The sequence below is a fragment of the Oncorhynchus mykiss genome, chromosome Y (assembly GCF_013265735.2).
Source record: "Oncorhynchus mykiss isolate Arlee chromosome Y, USDA_OmykA_1.1, whole genome shotgun sequence".
Classification (NCBI taxonomy): Eukaryota; Metazoa; Chordata; class Actinopteri; order Salmoniformes; family Salmonidae; genus Oncorhynchus; species Oncorhynchus mykiss.
The window spans coordinates 46,073,076-46,099,765 of record NC_048593.1 but is presented as its reverse complement, the minus strand read 5'-3'; the positions used below and the strand labels follow the sequence as shown (position 1 = coordinate 46,099,765).

Here is a 26,690-nt window from a genome sequence, read left to right as displayed (position 1 = left end):
ATATAGTATAAATATAGTATAATAGTATAAATATAGTATAATGGTATAAATACAGTATAATAGTATAAATATAGTATAATAGTATAAATATAGTATAAATATAGTATAATAGTATAAATATAGTATAATGGTATAAATACAGTATAATAGTATAAATATAGTATAATGGTATAAATATAGTATAATAGTATAAATATAGTATAATGGTATAAATATAGTATAATAGTATAAATATAGTATAATGGTATAAATATAGTATAATAGTATAAATATAGTATAATGGTTTAAATATAGTATAATGGTATAAATATAGTATAATAGTATAAATATAGTATAAATATAGTATAATAGTATAAATATAGTATAATGGTATAAATACAGTATAATAGTATAAATATAGTATAATAGTTTAAATATAGTATAATGGTATAAATATAGTATAATAGTATAAATATAGTATAATAGTATAAATATAGTATAATGGTATAAATATAGTATAATAGTATACATATAGTATAATGGTATAAATACAGTATAATAGTATAAATATAGTATAATAGTTTAAATATAGTATAATAGTATAAATATAGGATAATGGTATAAATATAGTATAATAGTATAAATATAGCATAATAGTATAAATAGTAGGTTTTTACCAGCACTTGATCATAATCCATTGGATAATTTGTATAAACAGTGCCTTCGTAAAGTATTCAGACCCCTTGACTTACCCCACATTTTGTTACGTTACAGCCTCATTTTAAAATTGATTAAATAGTTTTTTCCCCTCATCACTCTACACGCAATACCTCATAATGACAAAGCGAAAACAGGTTTTTAGAAATCGTTGCCAATTTATTTAAAAAATAAAACTGAAATATTACATTTACATAAGTTTTCAGACCCTTTCCTCAGTACTTAGTTGAATTATCTTTGGCAGCGATTACAGCCTTGAGTCTTGTTGGGTATGATGCTACAAGCGTGGCACACCTGTATTTGGGGAGTTTCTCCCATTCTTCTCTGCAGATCCTCTCAAGCTCTGTCAGGTTGGATGGGGAGCTTCGCTGCATAGCTTTTTTCAGGTCTGTCCAGAGATGTTAGATCGGGTTCAAGTCCAGGCTCTGGTTGGGCCACTCGAGGACATTCAGAGACTTAAGAGTCCAGAAGTCACTCCTGCGTTGTCTTGGCTGTGTGCTTAGGGTCATTGTCCTGTTGGAAGGTGAACCTTCGCCCCAGTCTGAGGTCCGGAGCGCTCTGGAGCAGGTTTTCATCAAGGATTTCTCTGTACTTTGCTCTGTTCATCTTTGCCTCGATCCTGACTAGTCTTCCAGTCCCTGCCGCTGAAAAACATCCCCACAGCATGATGCTGCCACCACCATGCATCACCGTAGGTATGGTATTGGCATGGTGAAATGCGGAGCCTGGTTTCCTCCAGACGTGACGCTTGGCATTCAGGCCAAAGATTCCAATCTAAGGTTATATCAGACCAGAGAATATTGTTTCTCATGGTCTGAGAGTCTTTAGGTGCCTTTTGGCAAACTCCAAGTGGGTTGTCATGTGTCTTTTACTGAGGAGTGGCTTCCGTCTGGCCACTCTACCATAAAGACCTGATTGGTGGAGTGCTGCAGAGATGGTTATCCTTCTAGAAGGCTCTCCCATCTCAACAGAGGAACTTTGGAGCTCTGTCAGAGTGACCATCGGGTTCTTGGTCACCTGCCTGATCAAGGCTCTTCTCCCCCGATTGCTCAGTTTGGCCAGATGGACAGCTTTAGGAAGAGTCTTGGTCGTTCAAACTTCTTCCATTTAAGAATGATGGAGGCCACTGTGTTCTTGGGGACCTTCAATGCTGCAGAAATGTTTTGGTACCTTTCCCCAGATCTGTGCCTCAATACAATCCTTCTCCATCATGACTTGGTTTTTAATCTGACATGCACTGTCAAAGGTGTGTGCCTTTCCAAATCATGTACAATCAATTGAATTCACCACAGGTGGACTCCAATCAAGTTGTAGAAACATATCAAGGATGATCAATGGAAACAGGATGCACCTGAGCTCAATTACGAGTCTCATAGCAAAGGGTCTGAATACTAATGTAAATACGTTTTTTTCTGTTTATTATTTTTAATACATTTGCAAATATATAAAAAAACTGTTTTAGCTTTGTCACTATTGGAGTATTGTGTGTAGATTGATGGAGATTTGTATTTATTTAATACATGCTAGAATAAGGCTAGAATAAGGCTAGAATAAGGCTAGAATAATGCTAGAATAAGGCTAGAATAATGCTAGAATAAAGCTAGAATAATGCTAGAATAATGCTAGAATAATGCTAGAATAAGGCTAGAATAATGCTAGAATAAGGCTAGAATAATGATAGAATAATGATAGAATAATGCTAGAATAAGGCTAGAATAAGGCTAGAATAATGCTAGAATAAGGCTAGAATAAGGCTAGAATAATGCTAGAATAAGGCTAGAATAAGGCTAGAATAATGCTAGAATAAGGCTAGAATAATGCTAGAATAAGGCTAGAATAATGCTAGAATAAGGCTAGAATAAGGCTAGAATAAGGCTAGAATAAGGCTAGAATAATGCTAGAATAAGGCTAGAATAATGCTAGAATAATGCTAGAATAATGCTAGAATAATGCTAGAATAAGGCTAGAATAATGCTAGAATAATGCTAGAATAATGCTAGAATAAGGCTAGAATAAGGCTAGAATAATGCTAGAATAATGCTAGAATAAGGCTAGAATAATGCTAGAATGATGCTAGAATAATGCTAGAATAATGCTAGAATAAGGCTAGAATAAGGCTAGAATAATGCTAGAATAATGCTGTAACGTAACAAAATGTGGAAGGATTGGAGGGGTCTGAATACGTTCCCAATGCACTCTGTATAAATATATATATACATTACCAGTCAAAAGTTTAGACACACCTACTCATTCAAAAGTTTTTCCTTATTTTTTTATTTTTTCTACATTGTAGAATAATAGTGAAGACATCGAAACTATGAAATAACACATATGGAATCATGTAGTAACCAAGAAAGGGATTAAGCAAATCAAAATATAGTTTAGATTTTAGATTCTTTAAAGTAGCCACCCTTTGCTTTGATGACAGCTTTGCACACTCTTGGTATTCTCTCAACCAGCTTCAACTGGAATGATTTTCCAACAGTCTTGGATGAGTTCCCACATATGCGGGTTAGGGTTTGGCCGGGGTAGGCCATTACTGTAAATAAGAATTTGTTCTTTAGTGACTTGCCTAGTTAAATAAACGTTACATTTAAAAAAAAATAATAATAATATGCTGAACTCTTGTTGGCTGCTTTTCCTTCAATCTGCGGTCCAAATCATCCCAAACCATCTCAATTGGGTTGAGGTCGGTTGATTGTAGAGGCCGGGTCATCTGATGCAGCACTCCATCACTCTCCTTCTTGGTCAAATAGCCCTTACAGAGCCTGGAGGTGTGTTTTGGATTATTGTCCTGTTGAAAAACCAATGATAGTCCCACTAAGCCCAAACTAGATGTGATGGTGTATCGCTGCAGAATGCTGTGGTAGCCATGCTGGTTAAGTGTGCCTTGAATTCTAAATAAGTCATAGAGAGCTTCACCAGCAAAGCTCCCCCACACCATCACACCTCCTCTTCCATGCTTCACGGTGGGAACCACACATGCAGAGATCATCCGTTCACCTGGTCTGCGTCTCACAAAGACACGGCAGTTGCAACCAAAATCTCAAATTTGGACTCATCAGACCAAAGGACAGATTTCCACCAGTCTAATGTCCATTGTTTGTGTTTCTTGGCCCAAGCAAATCTCTTCTTCATATTGGTGTCCTTTAGTAGTGGTTTCTTTGCAGCAATTCGACCATGAAGGCCTGGTTCCTCTGAAAAGTTGATGTTGATATGTATCTGTTACTTGAACACTGTGAAGCATTTATTTGGGCTGCAATTTCTGAGGCTGGTAACTCTAATGAACGTATCCTCTGCAGCAGAGGTAACTCTGGGTCTGGAAGTCCTCATGAGAGCCAGCTTCATAGTCCTTGATGGTTTTTGTGACTACACTTGAAGAAACTTTAAAAGTTCTTGAAATGTTCCTTATTGACTGACCTTCATGTCTTAAAGTGATGATGGACTGTTGTTTCTCTTTGCTTATTTGAGCTGTTCTTGCCATAATATTTTTTTTATTTTACCTTTAATTAACTAGGCAAGTCAGTTAAGAAGACATTCTTATTTACAATGACGGCCTACCGGGGAACAGCAGGAATACTTCCTTGTTCAGGGGGCAGAACGACATATTTTTTTATCTTGTCAGCTCGGGGGATTCAATCCAGCAACCTTTCGGTTACTGGCCCAACACTCTAACCACTAGTCTACCTGCCGCCCCTCCACTCTAACCACTAGGCTACCTGCCGCCTCTACGTTCTAACCACTAGGCTACCTTCCGCCTCCACACTCTAACCACTAGGCTACCTGCCGCCCCTCCACTCTAACCAGTAGGCTACCTGCCGCCCCTCCACTCTAACCACTAGGCTACCTGCCGCCTCTACACTCTAACCACTAGGCTACCTGCCTGCTTAACCCTGTGCTCCTCAACCTGAATTGTTTTGTATTGCAGACATAGACGACCTGGGGCTGGTTAAGTACAGGATCCTGTCAGGTAATGACCTGGACTACTTCAACCTTAACCCAGATTCTGGCGCCCTGGCCTTGAGGAGGTCCCTGGCCTCCGCTAACCTCAAGACGGTTGTCTTCAACCTCAAGGTATCCCTATGTACCCCCATGTCTTCCCTATGCTACCCTATGTATCCCTATTCAGTCCCTATACACCCCTATGTAACCCTATGTATTCCTATGTATATCTTATGCTTGCCAAATTAAATGAAAGTTCAATAAAAAATAAAACAATCCATATGTATCCCTATGTATCCCCTATGCAGCCCCTATGTTGTCCTTATGTATCCCCTATGTATCCCTATGTATCCCCTATGTATCCCCTATGTTGTCCCTATGTATCCCCTATGTATCCCTATGTATCCCCTATGCAGCCCCTATGTCTCCCTATGTATCCCCTATGTTGTCCCTATGTATCCCCTATGTATCCCCTATGTATCCCTATGTATCCCCTATGCAGCCCCTATGTATCCCTATGTATCCCCTATGCAGCCCCTATGTTGTCCCTATGTATCCACTATGTATCCCCTATGTATCCCCTATGTATCCCCTATGTATCCCCTATGTTGTCCCTATGTATCCCCTATGTATCCCCTATGTATCCCTATGTATCCCCTATGCAGCCCCTATGTTGTCCCTATGTATCCACTATGTATCCCCTATGTATCCCTATGTATCCCCTATGCAGCCCCTATGTTGTCCCTATGTATCCACTATGTATCCCCTATGTATCCCCTATGTTGTCCCTATGTATCCCCTATGTATCCACTATGTATCCCCTATGTATCCCTATGTATCCCCTATGCAGCCCCTATGTTGTCCCTATGTATCCACTATGTATCCCCTATGTATCCCCTATGTATCCCTATGTATCCCCTATGCTGTCCCTATGTATCCCTTATGTATCCCCTATGTATCCCTATGTATCCCTATGCATCCCTTATGTATCCCTAAAATTTTCCCTGTGTACTGCAGTCTTCAACCTCAAGGTATTGAAATTAACAAACTATTAATGCCACAAGGACAACACACATACAGAACAACACATACACCACACCACATACACCACACCACATACACCACTACACATACACCACTACACATACACCACACCCCATACACCACACCACATACACCACAACACATACACCACACCACATACACCACAACACATACACCACACCCCATACACCACACCACATACACCACAACACATACACCACACCACATACACCACAACACATACACCACAACACATACAGTACAACACATGCACCACAACACATACACCACTACACATACACCACTACACATACACCACAACACATACACCACAACACATACACCACAACACATACAGTACAACACATGCACCACAACACATACACCACATACAGTACAACACATACAACACAACACATACACCACAACACATACACCACAACACATACAGTACAACACATACACCACTACACATACACTACAACACAAACTACTACACATACAGTACAACACATACACCACAACACATACACCACAACACATACACCACTACAAATACACCACTACACATACACCACACCACATACACCACATACACCACAACACATACAGTACAACACATACACCACAACACATACAGAACAACACATACACCACAACACATACAGTACACCACAACACATACCCCACAACACATACACCACAACACATACACCATAACACATACACCACAACACATACAGAACAACACATACACCACAACACATACAGTACACCACAACACATACACCACAACACATACAGAACAACACATACAGTACAACACATACACCACAACACATACACCACAACACATACACCACAACACATACACCACTACACATACAGTACAACACATACACCACTACACATACACCACTACACATACACCACACCACATACACCACAACACATACAGTACAACACATACACAACAACACATACACCACAACACATACAGTACAACACATACAGCACAATACATACACCGCCAGATTACAGATTACACTACACTACAGATTACAGTATTACATTACACTACACTACAGTATTACATTACTAAGAACAATGTTTGGGGTGTGTAGAGTGTTTGTGTGTGTCTTCTCTTTTCTTCACATATAGTATTGATGGATCCCAGGATCCATATGTCTCCCTTTGTCTCCCTGTGTCTTCCTGTGTCTCACTGTGTCTCCCTGTGTGTCCCTGTGTCTCCCTATGTCTCCCTGTGTCTCCCTATGAATTCCTATGTCTCCCTGTGTGTCCCTGTGTGTCCCTATGTCTCCCCGTGTCTCCCTGTGTCTCCCTGTGTCTCCCTGTGTCTCTCTGTGTCTCCCTATGAATTCCTATGTCTCCCTGTGTCTCCCTGTGTCTCCCTGTGTCTCCCTATGAATTCCTATGTCTCCCTGTGTCTCCCTGTGTGTCCCTGTGTCTCCCTGTGTCTCCCTGTGTCTCCCTATGTATCCCTATGTCTCCCTGTGTCTCCCTGTGTCTCACTGTGTGTCCCTATGTCTCCCCGTGTATCCCTATGTCTCCCTATGTCTCCCTGTGTCTCCCTGTGTGTCCCTGTGTCTCCCTGTGTCTCCCTGTGTCTCCCTGTTTTCCCTGTGTCTCCCTGTGTCTCCCTGTGTTTCTCGGTGTCTCCCTGTGTCTCCCTGTCTCTCCCTGTGTGTCCCTATGTCTCCCTGTGTCTCCCTATGAATTCCTATGTCTCTCCTTATAATAGTGCACTACACATAACAGTGTTCCATTTGGTACACAGTATTATTATTATTAATGTTGTTATTATTATTATTAATATTATTATTAATGTTATTATTATTATTGATTGTATTATTATTAATAATATTATTAACATTACTGTTATTATTATTAATAATTGTATTATCATTACTATTATTATTAATGTAATTATCATTGTTATTATTATTATTACTATTATTTTTAATATTATTATCATTGTTCATATTGTTATTAATTTTATTATTAATAGTGTTATTATTTTTTATATTATTATCGTTCTTCTTTGTATTAATATTATTTCTATTATTATTCCTCTGAAGGTGGAGGCGACGGACGGAGAGCTGTTCTCGGAGCCGACCTACGTCAACGTGACGGTGGTCCGGGGAGGGATGCCGTCTCGTAGTGTCACCTGCAGAGAGACAGGAGTGGCCCAGAGCCTGGCAGAGCTGGTACTACAGGTGCCATCAATATCATTATCAATATCATTATCAATATCCGTATCTCAGGGGCCTCCCGGGTGGCGCAGTGGTTAAGGGCGCTGTACTGCAGCGCCAGCTGTGCCACCAGAGACTCTGGGTTCGCGCCAAGGCTCTGTCATAACCAGCCGCGACCGGGAGGTCCGTGGGATCGACGCACAATTGGCCTAGCGTCGTCCGGGTTAGGGAGGGTTTGTCTCATCGCGCACCAGCGACTCCTGTGGAGCGCACAGTGCACGCTAACCAAGGTTGCCAGGTGCACGGTGTTTCCCCCGACACGTTGCGGCTGGCCTCCTCGGTTGGATTAAGAAGCAGTGCGGCTTGGTTGGGTTGTGTATCGGAGGATGCATGACTTTCAACCTTCGTCTCTCCCGAGCCCGTATGGGAGTTGTAGCGATGAGACAATATTAAAAAACAACTACTAAAAAACAATTGGATACCACGAAATTGGGGAGAAAAAGGGCTAAAAATGCAAAAATAAACACAAATAAATCCGTATCTCAGGTGCACTTACTTCAAGGCACTTAACCCCTAAACTGCAGCATTTGTGATGGAGTTAGTCGCCAAGGAGATCATTTTGTATAGCTCAAGCTCAAGCTGTACATTGTCATGTGTGTTTGCGAGCAGAGTTAGTTAGCTAGTTCGGACAGGGACATCGGGCTCACACTGTTCCAGTCTCTCTGTTCCAGCCTCTCTGTTCCAGCCCCTCTGTTCCAGTCTCTCTGTTCTAGCGCCTCTGTTCCAGTCCCTCTGTTCCAGTCTCTCTGTTCTAGCGCCTCTGTTCCAGTCCCTCTGTTCCAGTCTCTCTGTTCCAGCCTCTCTGTTCCAGCCTCTCTGTTCCAACCCCTCTGTTCCAGTCTCTCTGTTCTAGCGCCTCTGTTCCAGTCCCTCTGTTCCAGTCTCTCTGTTCTAGCGCCTCTGTTCCAGTCCCTCTGTTCCAGTCTCTCTGTTCCAGTCTCTCTGTTCCAGTCTCTCTGTTCCAGCCTCTCTGTTCCAACCCCTCTGTTCCAGTCTCTCTGTTCTAGCGCCTCTGTTCCAGTCCCTCTGTTCCAGTCTCTCTGTTCTAGCGCCTCTGTTCCAGTCCCTCTGTTCCAGTCCCTCTGTTCCAGTCCCTCTGTTCCAGTCTCTCTGTTCTAGCGCCTCTGTTCCAGTCTCTCTGTTCTAGCGCCTCTGTTCCAGTCCCTCTGTTCCAGTCTCTCTGTTCTAGCGCCTCTGTTCCAGTCCCTCTGTTCCAGTCTCTCTGTTCCAGTCTCTCTGTTCCAGCCCCTCTGTTCCAGTCTCTCTGTTCTAGCGCCTCTGTTCCAGTCCCTCTGTTCCAGTCTCTCTGTTCCAGTCTCTCTGTTCCAGTCTCTCTGGTCCAGCCCCTCTGTTGGGATTAAAGCAGAGCAAAGAAAATAGATCTGTAAAGTCTTCTTCTTCTTCTTCCTCCAGAAGGCTACGGCGCTGCGGAGACCCAGGGTGGATGAGGGGTACACAGACCTGTTCTCAGCCAACAGACTGACGCCTCAGTTTGAGTCGTTCCCCTCCAGTATCGTGGTCAGGGAGGATCTGGCCAAGGGGGCGAGTGTCTTTCAGGTGAGGGATGTGGAATTCCACGTTGTGATGTAGTGTTCATGGTAAATGAGTTACACATATTGGGAAGTATCCAGAGTAGGGTTGGGTGCTGTCCATCATAGCGTCCTTCTCTCATCCCGGGATTTACAGTATTACCTTGTAATACCTTGCTCAGTACACAAGGGGGCGCCAGAAAAAACAAAAAGGCCCATTGGGCGTCTAAAAGCAGAAAATAAATCATTAGCAAAAGACAGGCAGTCCGGCTCATAAAGTTATACATATATAGGTAGGAGCTACCTACAGTTGAAGTCAGAAGTTTACATACACTTAGGTTGGAGTCATTAAAACTCCAACCTCCAACCTAACAATTTTCAACAAATTTCTTGTTAACAAACTATAGTTTTGGCAAGTCGGTTAGGACATCTACTTTGTGCGTGACACAAGTACTTTTTCCAACTATTGTTAACAGACAGATTATTTCACTTATAATTCACTGTATCACAATTCCAGTGGGTCAGAAGTTTACACTAAGTTGACTGTGCCTTTAAACATCTTGGAAAATTCCAGAAAATTATCTCATGGCTTTAAAAGCTGCTGATAGGCTAATTGACATCATTTGAGTCAATTGGAGTTTTACCTGTGGATGTATTTCAAGGCCTACCTTCAAACTCAGTGCCTCTTTGCTTGACATCATGGGGAAATCAAAAGAAATCAGGCAAGACCTCAGAAAATAGAATTGTAGGACCTCCACAAGTCTAGTTCATCCTTGGGAGTAATTTCCAAACGCCTGAAGGTACCACGTTTATCTGTACAAACAATAGTACGCAAGTATAAACACCATGGGACCATGCAGCCATCATACCGCTCAGGAAGGAGACGTGTTCTGTCTCTAGAGATGAACATACAGTGCCTTGCGAAAGTATTCGGCCCCCTTGAACTTTGCGACCTTTTGCCACATTTCAGGCTTCAAACATAACGATATAAAACTGTATTTTTTTGTGAAGAATTGTAACGGTTTTCTTGATGAGAAGGAGAGTCGGACCAAAATGCGGCGTGTCTATTGCAATCCATGTTTAATGAAGTAACACACTAAACACAAACACTACCAAAACAATAAACTTAACGAAAACCGAAACAGCCTATACTTGTGTAACCTAACACAGAACAATGACATCAGGACAATCACCCACGACAAACTCAAAGAATATGGCTGCCTAAATATGGTTCCCAATCAGAGACAACGATAAACACCTGTCTCTGATTGAGAACCACTTCAGACAGCCATAGACTTAGCTAGAACACCCCACTAGCTACAATCCCCATACATACACACCACCTACAAAAACCCATGCCACACCCTGGCCTGACCAAATAAATAAAGATAAACACAAAATACTTCGACCAGGGTGTGACAGAACCCCCCCCCTAAGGTGCGGACTCCCGAACGCACCTCAAAACAATAGGGAGGGTCCGGGTGGGCGTCTGTCCATGGTGGCGGCTCCGGCGCGGGATGTGGACCCCACTCAATCAATGTCTTAGTCCCCTCTCCTCGCGTCCCTGGATAGTCCACCCTCGCCGCCGACCATGGCCTAGTAGTCCTCACCCAGAACCCCACTGGACTGAGGAGCAGCTCGGGACTGAGGGGCAGCTCGGGACTGAGGGGCAGCTCGGGACTGAGGCAGCTCGGGACTGAGGGGAAGCTCAGGCAGGTTGATGAATCTACCAGATCCTGGCTGGCTGGCAGATCCTGGCTGACTGGCAGATCTGGAAGAGTCTGGTCGACTGGCAGATCTGGAAGAGTCTGGTCGACTGGCAGATCTGGAAGAGTCTGGTCGACTGGCAGATCTGGAAGAGTCTGGTCGACTGGCAGATCTGGAAGAGTCTGGTCGACTGGCAGATCTGGAAGAGTCTGGTCGACTGGCAGATCTGGAAGAGTCTGGTCGACTGGCAGATCTGGAAGAGTCTGGTCGACTGGCAGATCTGGAAGAGTCTGATCGACTGGCAGATCTGGAAGAGTCTGGTCGACTGGCAGATCTGGAAGAGTCTGGTCGACTGGCAGATCTGGAAGAGTCTGGTCGACTGGCAGATCTGGAAGAGTCTGGTCGACTGGCAGATCTGGAAGAGTCTGGTCGACTGGCAGATCTGGAAGAGTCTGGTCGACTGGCAGATCTGGAAGAGTCTGGTCGACTGGCAGATCTGGAAGAGTCTGGTCGACTGGCAGATCTGGGAGAGTCTGGTCGACTGGCAGATCTGGGAGAATCTGGTCGACTGGCAGATCTGGGAGAGTCTGGTCGACTGGCAGATCTGGGAGAGTCTGGTCGACTGGCAGATCTGGGAGAGTCTGGTCGACTGGCAGATCTGGGAGAGTCTGGTCGACTGGCAGATCTGGGAGATTCTGGTCGACTGGCAGCTCTCGGAGAGTCTGGTCGACTGGCAGCTCTGGCTGCTCCATGCTGACTGGCTAATCCATGATGACTGGATGCTCCATGCTGACTGGCAGCTCTGGCTGCTCCATGCTGACTGGCAGCTCCATGCTGACTGGCAGCTCTGGCTGCTCCATGCTGACTGGCTGCTCCATGCTGACTGGCGGCTCTGGCTGCTCCATGCTGACTGGCTGCTCTGGCTGCTCCATGCTGACTGGCTGCTCCATGCTGACTGGCTGCTCCATGCTGACTGGCGGCCCTGGCTGCTCCATGCTGACTGGCGGCCCTGGCTGCTCCATACTGACTGGCGGCCCTGGCTGCTCCATGCTAACTGGCAGCTCTGGCGGCTCCTTGCAGACTGGCAGCTCTGGCGGCTCCTTGCAGACTGGCAGCTTTAGCGGCATCCTGCAGACAGGCAGCTCTGGCGGCTCCTTGCAGACTGGCAGCTCCATGCAGACTGACAGCTCCTTGCAGGCTGGCAGCTCCTTGCAGACTGGCAGCTCCTTGCAGACTGGCAGCTCCTTGCAGACTGGCAGCTCCTTGCAGACTGGCCGCTCCTTGCAGACTGGCAGCTCCTTGCAGACTGGCAGCTCCTTGCAGACTGGCAGCTCTGGCTGCTTCATGTAGACTGACAGCTCTGGCTGCTCCTTGCAAACTGACAGCTCGGGCTGCTTCATGCAGACTGACAGCTCAGGCTGCTCCATGCAGACTGACAGCTCAGGCTGCTCCTTGCAGACTGGCAGCTCCTTGCAGACTGGCAGCTCCTTGCAGACTGGCAGCTCTGGCTGCTTCATGTAGACTGACAGCTCAGGCTGCTCCATGCAGACTGACAGCTCAGGCTGCTCCATGCAGACTGACAGCTCCTTGCAGGCTGGCAGCTCCTTGCAGGCTGGCAGCTCATTGCAGACTGGCAGCTCGGGCTGCTTCATGCAGACTGGCAGTTCTGGCTGCGCTGAACAGGCGGGAGACTCCGGCAGCGCAGGAGAGGAGAGAGGCTCCGGCTGCGCTGAACAGGCGGGAGATTCCGGCAGCGCAGGACAGCAGAAAGGCTCTGGCTGCGCTGAACAGGCGGGAGACTCCGGCAGCGCAGGAGAGGAGAAAGGCTCTGGCTGCGCTGAACAGGCGGGAGACTCCGACAGCGCAGGAGAGGAGAAAGGCTCTGGCTGTGCTGAACAGGCGGAAGACTCCGATAGCGCATGAGAGGAGAGAGGCTCTGGCTGCGCTGAACAGGCGGGAGACTCCAGCAGCGCAGGAGAGGAGAGAGGCTCTGGCTGCGCTGAACAGTCGGGAGACTCCGATAGCGCAGTAGAGAAGAGAGGCTCTGGCTGCGCTGAACAGGCGGGAGACTCCGGCAGCGCAGGAGAGGAGAAAGGCTCTGGCTGCGCTGAACAGGCGGGAGACTCCGACAGCGCAGGAGAGGAGAAAGGCTCTGGCTGCGCTGAACAGGCGGAAGACTCCGATAGCGCATGACAGGAGAGAGGCTCTGGCTGCGCTGAACAGGCGGGAGACTCCGGCAGCGCAGGAGAGGAGAAAGGCTCTGGCTGCGCTGAACAGGCGGAAGACTCCGATAGCGCAGGAGAGGAGAAAGGCTCTGGCTGCGCTGAACAGGCGGAAGACTCCGATAGCGCATGAGAGGAGAGAGGCTCTGGCTGCGCTGAACAGGCGAGGCGCACTGTAGGCCTGATGCGTAGTGCTGGCACAGGACGTGCAAGGCTAGGGATGGGCACAGGAGGCCTGATGCGTGAGACTGGAACCAACTTCACCAGCCGACTAAAACGGACCTCAGGACGAGTATGGAGCGCTAACCCAGGTGCCATCAAATCCCTGACACGTTCCGTCAGGCGAATTCTATGCAAAATGCACCAACACAGCAACTCCCTCATTTCTCTCTCCTCCAATTTCCCCATTAACTCCTTCACAGTCTCTGTTTCGCTCACCTCCAACACCGGCTCTGGTTCTGGTCTCCTCCTTGGCTCCTCACGATAAACAGGAAGAGTTGGCTCAGGTCTGGCTCCTGACTCTGCCACACTCTCCCTGAGCCCCCCCCCAAGAAATTTTTGGGGGTGACTATGGGGCCTCCGTCCGCGCCGCCTTGCTTGCTTCGCAAACTCCATTCTCCTATATCCTTCCGCGCACTGCTCCATCGAATCCCAGGCGGGCTCCGGCACTCTCCCTGGGTCGGCCGCCCACCTGTCGATCTCCTCCCAAGTCGTATACTCCATACTGTACTCCTCTTTGGGCTGCTCCTGTTGTTTCTTCTCCCGCTGCACCTTTGGGCGGCTACACTCCCCTGGTTTAGCCCAGGGTCCTCTCCCGTCGAGGATTTCCTCCCATGTCCAGAAATCCTTATTGCGCATCTCCTCGCGCTGCTCCTGCCTGTTGACACGCTGCTTGGTCCCTTTAGGGTGGGTGATTCTGTAACGGTTTTCTTGATGAGAAGGAGAGTCGGACCAAAATGCGGCGTGTCTATTGCAATCCATGTTTAATGAAGTAACACACTAAACACAAACACTACCAAAACAATAAACTTAACGAAAACCGAAACAGCCTATACTTGTGTAACCTAACACAGAACAATGACATCAGGACACTAAGGACAATCACCCACGACAAACTCAAAGAATATGGCTGCCTAAATATGGTTCCCAATCAGAGACAACGATAAACACCTGCCTCTGATTGAGAACCACTTCAGACAGCCATAGACTTAGCTAGAACACCCCACTAGCTACAATCCCCATACATATACACCACCTACAAAAACCCATGCCACACCCTGGCCTGACCAAATAAATAAAGATAAACACAAAATACTTCGACCAGGGTGTGACAAGTATCAACAACAAGTGGGACACAATCATGAAGTGGAACGACATTTATTGGATATTTCAAAATTTTTTAACAAATCAAAAACGGAAAAATTGGGCGTGCAAAATTATTCAGCCCCTTTACTTTCATTGCAGCAAACTCTCTCCAGAAGTTCAGTGAGGATCTCTGAATGATCCAATGTTGACCTAAATGACTAATGATGATAAATACAATCCACCTGTGTGTAATCAAGTCTCTGTATAAATGCACCTGCACTGTGATAGTCTCAGAGGTCCGTCAAAAGCGCAGAGAGCATCATGAAGAACAAGGAACACACCAGGCAGGTCCGAGATACTGTTGTGAAGAAGTTTAAAGCCGGATTTGGATACAAAAATATTTCCCAAGCTTTAAACATCCCAAGGAGCACTGTGCAAGCGATAATATTGAAATGGAAGGAGTATCAGACCACTGCAAATCTACCAAGACCTGGCCGTCCCTCTAAACTTTCAGCTCATACAAGGAGAGGACTGATCAGAGATGCAGCCAAGAGGCCCATGATCACTCTGGATGAACTGCAGAGATCTACAGCTGAGGTGGGAGACTCTGTCCATAGGACAACAATCAGTCGTATATTGCACAAATCTGGCCTTTATGGAAGAGTGGCAAGAAGAAAGCCATTTCTTAAAGATATCCATAAAAAGTGTCTTGCCACAAGCCACCTGGGAGACACACCAAACATGTGGAAAAAGGTGCTCTGGTCAGATTAAACCAAAATTGAACTTTTTGGCAACAATGCAAAACGTTATGTTTGGCGTAAAAGCAACACAGCTGAACACACCATCCCCACTGTCAAACATGGTGGTGGCAGCATCATGGTTTGGGCCTGTTTTCTTCAGCAGGGACAGGGAAGATGGTTAAAATTGATGGGAAGATGGATGGAGCCAAATACAGGACCATTCTGGAAGAAAACCTGATGGAGTCTGCAAAAGACCTGAGACTGGGACGGAGATTTGTCTTCCAACAAGACAATGATCCAAAACATAAAGCAAAATCTACAATGGAATGGTTCAAAAATAAACATATCCAGGTGTTAGAATGGCCAAGTCAAAGTCCAGACCTGAATCCAATCGAGAATCTGTGGAAAGAACTGAAAACTGCTGTTCACAAATGCTCTCCATCCAACCTCACTGAGCTCGAGCTGTTTTGCAAGGAGGAATGGGAAAAAATTTCAGTCTCTCGATGTGCAAAACTGATAGAGACATACCCCAAGCGACTTACAGCTGTAATCGCAGCAAAAGGTGGCGCTACAAAGTATTAACTTAAGGGGCTGAATAATTTTGCACGCCCAATTTTTCAGTTTTTGATTTGTTAAAAAAGTTTGAAATATCCAATAAATGTCGTTCCACTTCATGATTGTGTCCCACTTGTTGTTGATTCTTCACAAAAAAATACAGTTTTATATCTTTATGTTTGAAGCCTGAAATGTGGCAAAAGGTCGCAAAGTTCAAGGGGGCCGAATACTTTCGCAAGGCACTGTACTTTGGTGCGAAAGTGCAAATCAATCCCAGAACAACAGCAAAGGACCTTGTGAAGAAGCTGGAGGAAACAGGTACAACAGTATCAATATCCACAGTAAAATGAGTCCTATATCGACATAACCTGAAAGGTCTCTCAGCAAGGAAGAAGCCACTGCTCCAAAACCGCCATAAAAAAGACAGATTATGTGCAACTGCACATGGGGACAAAGATCGTACTTTTTGGAGAAATGTCCTTTGGTCTGATGAAACAAAAATATAATTGTTTGGCTATAATGACCATTGTTATGTTTGGAGGAAAAAAGGGGGAGGCTTGCAAGCCAAAGAACACCATCCCAACCATGAAGCTCTGTCAGGAGGAATGGGCCAAAATTCACCCAACTTATTGTGGGAAGTTTATGGAAGGCTACCCAAAACATTTTACCCAAGTTAAACAATTTAAAGGCAATGCTACCAAATACTGATTGAGTGTATGTAAACTTCTGACCCACTGGGAATGTCAGGAAGGAAATCAATCATTCTCTCTACTATTATTCTGACCTTTCCCATTCTTAAAATAAAGTGGTGATCCTAACGGACTTAAAACAGGGAATGTTTACTAGGATTAAATGTCAGGAATTGTGAAACTGAGTCTAACTGTATTTGGCTAAGGTGTATGTAAACTTCCCACTTCAGCTGTGTATATATAGTTTTGACTGTATTTTGGTCTATTTTCAAGTATAAGCTGTACGGTATAACCACCGAAGGTTATTTCTGAGTGCTTTTCTTTGGATTTTAGTACATTTACAAGGATTGATTGATTCAATATTCAACCAACTTTTGATTAATTGTTTACATTGTTAATATTTATTCTATTGTTTATTCCAGGTGAGGGCAACAGATGACGACACGGCCTTCAACGGTCACATCCTGTACGCCATCTCCAACGGCAACAGAGACAGCTGCTTCGACATCGCCATGGAGACGGGCCTGATGACCGTGTTCCTGCCGCTGGACCGCGAGCGGTCTGACCGTTACGTCCTGAACGTGACCGTCTACGACCAGGGTCTGCCTCAGCGTTCCAACTGGAGGCTCCTGACCGTCAACGTAGAGGACGCTAATGATAACGAGCCTGTGTTCGCCAAGGACAGGTCTGACAGCATATTTATAAAAAATAACCAATTATTGGCAAACGAGCATAAGAAGGCTGCCTGTGTAAACAGGCTTCCTGTCCCAAATGTTACTCCATTCCTTACATTTGACCAGATCGCTATCTATGTCCTCTATAGTCACTAGTTTAGACCAGATCACTATCTATGTCCTCTATAGTCACCAGATCACTATCTATGTCCTCTATAGTCACTAGATCCCTATCTATGTCCTCTATAGTCACTAGTTTAGACCAGATCGCTATCTATGTCCTCTATAGTCACCAGATCACTATCTACAGTGCCTTGCGAAAGTATTCGGCCCCCTTGAACTTTGCGACCTTTTGCCACATTTCAGGCTTCAAACATAAAGATATAAAACTGTATTTGTTTGTGAAGAATCAACAACAAGTGGGACACAATCATGAAGTGGAACGACATTTATTGGATATTTCAAACTTTTTTAACAAATCAAAAACTGAAGAATTGGGCGTGCAAAATTATTCAGCCCCTTTACTTTCAGTGCAGCAAACTCTCTCCAGAAGTTCAGTGAGGATCTCTGAATGATCCAATGTTGACCTAAATGACTAATGATGATAAATACAATCCACCTGTGTGTAATCAAGTCTCCGTATAAATGCACCTGCACTGTGATAGTCTCAGAGGTCCATTAAAAGCGCAGAGAGCATCATGAAGAACAAGGAACACACCAGGCAGGTCCGAGATACTGTTGTGAAGAAGTTTAAAGCCGGATTTGGATACAAAAAGATTTCCCAAGCTTTAAACATCCCAAGGAGCACTGTGCAAGCGATAATATTGAAATGGAAGGAGTATCAGACCACTGCAAATCTACCAAGACCTGGCCGTCTCTCTAAACTTTCAGCTCATACAAGGAGAAGACTGATCAGAGATGCAGCCAAGAGACCCATGATCACTCTGGATGAACTGCAGAGATCTACAGCTGAGGTGGGAGACTCTGTCCATAGGACAACAATCAGTCGTATATTGCAAAAATCTGTCCTTTATGGAAGAGTGGCAAGAAGAAAGCCATTTCTTAAAGATATCCATAAAAAGTGTCGTTTAAAGTTTGCCACAAGCCACCTGGGAGACACACCAAACATGTGGAAGAAGGTGCTCTGGTCAGATGAAACCAAAATTGAACTTTTTGGCAACAAAAAATTCAGTCTCTCGATGTGCAAAACTGATAGAGACATACCCCAAGCGACTTACAGCTGTAATCGCAGCAAAAGGTGGCGCTACAAAGTATTAACTTAAGGGGGCTGAATAATTTTGCACGCCCAATTTTTCAGTTTTTGATTTGTTAAAAAAGTTTGAAATATCCAATAAATGTCATTCCACTTCATGATTGTGTCCCACTTGTTGTTGATTCTTCACAAAAAAATACAGTTTTATATCTTTATGTTTGAAACCTGAAATGTGGCAAAAGGTTGCAAAGTTCAAGGGGGCCGAATACTTTCGCAAGGCACTGAATGTCCTCTATAGTCACTAGTTTAGACCAGATCACTAGCTATGTACTCTATAGTCACCAGATCACTATCTATGTCCTCTATAGTCACTAGTTTAGACCAGATCACTAGCTATGTCCTCTATAGTCACCAGATCACTATCTATGTGCTCTATAGTCACTAGTTTAGACCAGATCACTATCTATGTCCTCTATAGTCACTAGATCACTATCTATGTCCTCTATAGTCACCAGATAACTATCTATGTCCTCTATAGTCACTAGATCACTATCTATGTCCTCTATAGTCACTAGATCACTATCTATGTCCTCTATAGTCACCAGATCACTATCTATGTCCTCTATAGTCACTAGTTTAGACCAGATCACTATCTATGTCCTCTATAGTCATCAGATCACTAGCTATGTCCTCTATAGTCACTAGTTTTGACCAGATCGCTATCTATGTCCTCTATAGTCACCAGATCACTATCTATGTCCTCTATAGTCACCAGATCACTATCTATGTCCTCTATAGTCACCAGATCACTATCTATGTCCTCTATAGTCACTAGTTTAGACCAGATCACTATCTATGTCCTCTATAGTCACTAGTTTAGACCAGATCACTATCTATGTCCTCTATAGTCACCAGATCACTATCTATGTCCTCTATAGTCACTAGATCGCTATCTATGTCCTCTATAGTCACTAGTTTAGACCAGATCACTATCTATGTGCTCTATAGTCACCAGATCACTATCTATGTCCTCCATAGTCACTAGTTTAGACCAGAGCCCCTAAGACCCACGGGTCTTTGTTGTCTCGTTACATTTTTTGTGAATCTTTTACAGAAACAAAAAATGTAATCTTGTTTTTGATGTTCTTTGCTTTGTGATTTCTAGATGTGATGAAAATCACTTTACAAACATAATGTCTTCTTCTTCTTCTCATTGTGATGTATTTTTTATGATCATTACTATTGTTAGCTACAGCGTGGTGGTCCCTGAGAACACAGCGTTGGGTACTGAGGTGGTGCAGGTCGTTGCTGTAGACAGAGACCTCGGCTCCAACGGAGAGGTCTCCTACTCGCTGCTCACCGCCGTGCCGCAGTTCAGCATCAACAGCAACACAGGGGCAGTGGTCGTGTCGGGGCAACTCGACCGGGAGACCATCCCAGCGTTTAGCCTGAAGGTGAACACATTAACACACTGTGACAACGGCTGCTGAATGGATGGATGGATGGATGGATGGATAAACAGATGGATGGATGAATGGATGGATGGATGGATGGATGAATGGATGGATGGATGGATAAACAGATGGATGGATAAACGGATGGATGGATAAACGGATGGATGAATGGATGGATGGATGGATAATTGGATGGATGGATGGATGAATGGATGGATGGATAATTGGATGGATGGATGGATGGATAAACGGATGGATGAATGGATGGATGGATGGATAATTGGATGGATGGATGGATAAACAGATGGATGGATGAATGGATGGATGGATAAACGGATGGATGGATAAACGGATGGATGAATGGATGGATGGATGGATAATTGGATGGATGGATGGATGGATAAACGGATGGATGGATGAATGGATGGATGGATAAACGGATGGATGGATAAACGGATGGATGGATAAATGAATGGATGGATAAATTAATGGAGGGATGAATGGATGGATGGATGGATAAATGGATGGATGAATGGACGGATGGATGGATAAACAGATGGATAGATGGATAATTAATTAAATGAATGGATGGATGGATGGATAAACAGATGGGTGGATAATTTAATGAATGGATGGATGGATAATTTAATGGATGGATGGATAATTGAATGAATGGATGGATGGATGGATGGATAATTTAATGGATGAATGGATAATTGAATGAATGGCTGAATGGATGGATGGAGAATTGAATGAATGGATGGATGGATGGATGGATAATTGGATGAATGGATGGATGGATGGGTAATTGAATGGATGGATGGATGGATGGATGGATAATTGAATGAATGGATGGATGGATGGATGGATGGATGGATAATTGAATGGATGGATGGATGGATGGATAATTGAATGGATGGATGGATGGATGGATAATTGAATGAATGGATGGATGGATGGATGGATAATTGAATGAATGGATGGATAGATAGATGAATGGATGGATGGATAATTGAATGAATGGCTGGATGGATGGATAATGGAATGGATAGATAAACGGATGGATGGATGGATAATTGAATGAATAGATGGATGGATGATGGATGGATGGATAAACGGATTTATGGATGGATGGATAGATAAACAGATGAATGGATGGATGGATGGATAAATGAATGGATGAATGAATGGATGGATAAACTGATGGATGGATAATTGAATGAATGAATGGATGGATGGATGGATAATTGAATGCATGAATGCATGCATGAATGAATGAATGAATGAATGAGTGAATTAAATAATGAATTTTATTGAACACACTTAAAATACATTTAGTTGCCTTTTTCCAATCTAAGCACATTAATACATGCAACTGGTGATATAAAAATGGTTTCATGAAATAAATATGATTCATTCATTCATTGATTTATTGACTGTTTTGATTGATGTGATTTAAGGTGGAGGCCAGGGATAAGGCGGAGAGAGGGACCCAGCGGTTCAAGGTGACAACTCTGAGTATAACACTAGAGGACGTTAATGACTGCCCCCCGCTGTTCGTTCCTGGGAGCTACAGTGCCCGTGTCCTGGAGGACCTGCCACTAGGGGCAGTCATCGCCTGGCTGCAGACCCAGGATTCAGACCTCGGACTGGGGGGACAGGTCTCCTACGCTCTGGCCAATGATGGAAACGGCATCTTCGAGGTGGGAGACTTTTCTATGTCTGTACGTTGCTGTGTGTTGTTGACTTGTTTATGCTGTAGCCCTGCAGCTTGTAGCTAGGGAAATACAACATGTGTGTGATTACATCTCTGTTATTCTATATCTAGGTGGATGCAGTGAGTAGTGCAGAGATGGAGGGTCTAATCTAATACTCTATTCTATGTTGTTGTATATCTAGGTGGATGCAGTGAGCGGCACAGTGAGGGTGGGTCTAATCTAGTACTGTATTCTATGTTGTTGTATATCTAGGTGGATGCAGTGTGTAGTGCAGAGATGGTGGGTCTAATCTAATACTCTATTCTATGTTGTTGTATATCTAGGTGGATGCAGTGTGTAGTGCAGAGATGTTGGATCTAATCTAATACTCTATTCTATGTTGTTGTATATCTAGGTGGATGCAGTGTGTAGTGCAGAGATGGTGGATCTAATCTAGTACTGTATTCTATGTTATTGTATATCTAGGTGGATGCGGTGAGCGGCGCAGTGAGGGTGGGTCTAATCTAATACTGTATTCTATGTTATTGTATATCTAGGTGGATGCAGTGAGCGGTGCAGTGAGGGTGGGTCTAATCTAGTACTGTATTCTATGTTATTGTATATCTAGGTGGATGCAGTGAGCGGCACAGCGAGGGTGGGTCTAATCTAGTACTGTATTCTATGTTATTGTATATCTAGGTGGATGCAGTGAGCGACACAGTGAGGGTGGGTCTAATCTAGTCTGTTATTGTATATCTAGGTGGATGCGGTGAGTGGCGCAGTGAGGGTGGGTCTAATCTAGTACTGTATTCTATGTTATTGTATATCTAGGTGGATGCAGTGAGCGACACAGTGAGGGTGGGTCTAATCTAGTCTATGTTATTGTATGTCTAGGTGGATGCGGTGAGTGGCGCAGTGAGGATGGGTCTAATCTAGTCTATGTTATTGTATATCTAGGTGGATGCAGTGAGCGGCGCAGTGAGGGTGGGTCTAATCTAGTCTGTTATTGTATATCTAGGTGTATGCAGTGAGCGGCGCAGTGAGGGTGGGTCTAATCTAGTACTGTATTCTATGTTATTGTATATCTAGGTGTATGCTGTGAGCGGTGCAGTGAGGGTGGGTCTAATCTAGTACTGTATTCTATGTTATTGTATATCTAGGTGGATGCAGTGAGCGGCGCAGTGAGGGTGGGTCTAATCTAGTCTATGTTATTGTATATCTAGGTGGATGCGGTGAGCGGCACAGTGAGGGTGGGTCTAATCTAGTACTGTATTCTATGTTATTGTATATCTAGGTGGATGCAGTGAGCGGCGCAGTGAGGGTGGGGAAGAGGCTGGACTATGAGAGACAGCAGATCTACAACCTGACTGTAGTGGCCGAGGACAGAGGGACACCTATCCTACGCTCTCTATCTTACCTGGACATAGAGGTACACACACACACACACACACACACACACACACACACACACACACACACACACACACACACACACACACACACACACAGACACACAGACAGACAGACAGACAGACAGACAGACAGGCATAACAGCCGCCTCCCCACCTCACTCACACACACCTACCTCACCCCACACACACTAACACCCCCCCCCCTCTCTCTCTTGCTCTCTCTCTCTCTTTAATATTCAGATTGCTTTATAGGCATGAAATACAATTTGTAGCCTTCAACTGTACCACCATTACCACTAGTATCATTTATACCTCAGATATCTCTACGACTACTCACCATAACTATACAGTCATCCTCACCGTTACATCAGTACTACATCTACCGTCATTATTACAACTACTACTACTACAACCGCCATCATTAAACTGCTATCCTTACCATCACCCCTGCTACCCATACCACTACTATATGGAATGATAATCACAACAACAATAATAATAGTAATAATAGGTAAGTTACTGCTTACTATGCAGATGCTATTATTCAGTGTCCCTCAGGCTGTGGCAGGAAAATACATATGTGGCTTCAGTAGGAGCCGTTGTTCTTTCGTCCAAGATTGTTTCATGTTCTTCCTCTGGGTTTCATAAGATACAATTGTGAATAAATGTATTAATTTCTGCAAATAATGTATCTCTTGGTGAAGAATATTTCTCATACTAAACGAGAAAGTGCATCTCTGTCTCTACCTCCCCTGGTAGGCAGTGACCAGTTTCTATTGCCAGTTGGTGGTCACTCAGCCTGTACTTGATCTGTCTCTGCTTCGTATCTCTGACAGAGTAGAGATTATCAGGCAGTTGGTCACTCAGCCTGTACTTGATCTGTCTCTGCTTCGTATCTCTGACAGAGTAGAGATAATCAGGCAGTTGGTCACTCAGCCTGTACTTGATCTGTCTCTGCTTCGTATCTCTGACAGAGTAGAGATTATCAGGCAGTTGGTCACTCAGCCTGTACTTGATCTGTCTCTGCTTCGTATCTCTGACAGAGTAGAGATAATCAGGCAGTTGGTCACTCAACCTGAACCAGTACAGGCTATCAGTCAACCTACCAGGGTAGTTACAAACAGCACAGAAATGAAATCATCAACATGTACTGGTCACATCTTAATGAATGCTTCAGATATTTGCTTTAAAGCAGATCTAGTGGATGTAGTGATCACTGTATAATAGTAAAATATCTAGGAAATGTTGCAAAAGCTGGTCCTAATAAGAGGTCACACATGTTTTGTAGTGGTTCATATGTTGTTGATGTAAATCATATTTGTTGGTCCGTGGTGTGTAAGAGGAACAACCAGACGCTGCTGGTCTGTGGTGTGTAATGGGGAACAACCAGACGCTGCTGGTCTGTGGTGTGTAATGAGGAGCAACCAGACGCTGCTGGTCTGTGGTGTGTAATGAGGAGCAACCAGACGCTGCTGGTCTGTGGTGTGTAATGAGGAGCAACCAGACGCTGCTGGTCTGTGGTGTGTAATGAGGAGCAACCAGACGCTGCTGGTCTGTGGTGTGTAATGAGGAGCAACCAGACGCTGCTGGTCTGTGGTGTGTAATGAGGAGCAACCAGACGCTGCTGGTCCGTGGTGTGTAACGAGGAACAACCAGACGCTGCTGGTCCATGGTGTGTAATGGGGAACAACCAGATGCTGTTGGTCCATGGTGTGTAACGAGGAACAACCAGACGCTGCTGGTCTGTGGTGTGTAACGAGGAACAACCAGACGCTGCTGGTCTGTGGTGTGTAATGAGGAGCAACCAGACGCTGCTGGTCTGTGGTGTGTAATGGGGAACAACCAGACGCTGCTGGTCTGTGCTGTGTAATGAGGAGCAACCAGACGCTGCTGGTCCGTGGTGTGTAATGGGGAACAACCAGACGCTGCTGGTCCATGGTGTGTAATGGGGAACAACCAGACGCTGCTGGTCCACCTTAAATTACATTTAGGGCAAAAAGGCAAACTCTGCTCCATCATTCACTGAGATGTCTCATTCATCACAAAACCCACTGATATTCCCAACTAGCCACCGGGGTCTGACAATCTGGATAGAATTTGTTTTAGGATAATAACAAACGATATTGCCACATCTTAAATGTTAAGCCTACTAGAGAGCTTGTGTCCTCAGGCCTGGAGGGAAGTTATAGTCCCTCCGCTACCTAAGAATAGTAAAGCCCCCTTTACTGGCTCAAATAGCCGACCAATCAGCCTGTTACCAACACTTAGTAAACTTTTGGAAAAAATAGTGTTTGACCAGATACAATACTATTTTACAGTAAACAAATTGACAACAGACTTTCAGCATACTTATAGGGAATTTGTAATTTGATTTTAATGTTTGTGCTTTTCTTATAACTAATTTCTGTGTTCATGCAAGTTCAGTTTCAAGGTCTCAGGTTAGGGAGAAGAAGCCTCGTGAGATATTGGTCTGCCACATTAATGAAACAAAATGGAAATGATTAATGAATTATGCTAAATCATGCAAATATAACTTGTCTGTGTATATGAGACAACTGCTAGGTCTGCCCAGGCAGAGCTCCTGACAGACGTTCACTATGGTGCACTGAGTTGGTTGGAACCTCTCCAGCGCACAGACAAATAAACAGTGATTAATTTACGATTGACTTTGAGTGTAAGAATTTCCACGACACATTCAACAAGCACGGCACTTACAGAAATGACTGATGACTGGCTGAGAGAAATTGATGATAAAAATATTGTGGGGGGGCTGTTTTGTTAGACTTCAGTGCAGCTTTTGACATTATCGATCATAGTCTGCTGCTGGAAAAACGTGTGTGTTCTGGCTTTACACCCCCTGCTATATTGTTGATAACGAGTTACCTGTCTAACAGAACACAGAGGGTGTTCTAGAATGGAATCCTCTCCAACATAATCCAGGTAACAGAACACAGAGGGTGTTCTAGAATGGAATCCTCTCCAACATAATCCAGGTAGAATCGGGAATTCTCCAGGCCCCTTTCTTTTTCAAATCTTTACTGATGCTTTGAGTAAAGCCAGTGTGTCTATGTATGCGGATGACTCAACACTATACACATCAGCCACTAAAGAAACTACAAAGACGTAAATTACAATTGTCTCAGAACAGAGCAGCACGGCTGGCCCTCGGATGTACACAGAGAGCTAACATTAGTAATATGCATATCAATCTCTCATGGCTCAACGTAGAGGAGAGACTGACTTCATCACTACTTGTTTTTGTAAGGAGTGTTGACAAGCTGAAGGTACCAAGCTGTCTGTCTAAACTACTGGCACACAGCTCAGACACCCATACATACCCCACAAGACATATCACCAGAGGTCTGTTTAAACTACTGGCACACAGCTCAGACACCCATACATACCCCACAAGACATATCACCAGAGGTCTGTTTAAACTACTGGCACACAGCTCAGACACCCATACATACCCCACAAGACATGCCACCAGAGGTCTGTTTAAACTACTAACACACAGCTCAGACACCCATACATACCC

The 26,690-nt window shown here is 44.4% G+C and overlaps 1 protein-coding gene across 1 annotated transcript in view; it reads left to right on the top strand.

Moving 5' to 3' along the window:
• LOC110510923 (protocadherin Fat 3) overlaps positions 1–26,690 on the top strand; it is a 313,201-nt gene that overhangs the window by 18,303 nt on the left and 268,208 nt on the right. Inside the window, exons 10-16 of the mRNA XM_036967730.1 lie at positions 4,625–4,770; positions 7,782–7,919; positions 9,369–9,512; positions 17,125–17,387; positions 19,839–20,043; positions 21,504–21,746; positions 23,035–23,169. Of these exons, the coding sequence (XP_036823625.1) occupies positions 4,625–4,770; positions 7,782–7,919; positions 9,369–9,512; positions 17,125–17,387; positions 19,839–20,043; positions 21,504–21,746; positions 23,035–23,169 (1,274 nt within the window). The remainder of the gene's footprint in view (positions 1–4,624; positions 4,771–7,781; positions 7,920–9,368; positions 9,513–17,124; positions 17,388–19,838; positions 20,044–21,503; positions 21,747–23,034; positions 23,170–26,690) is intronic.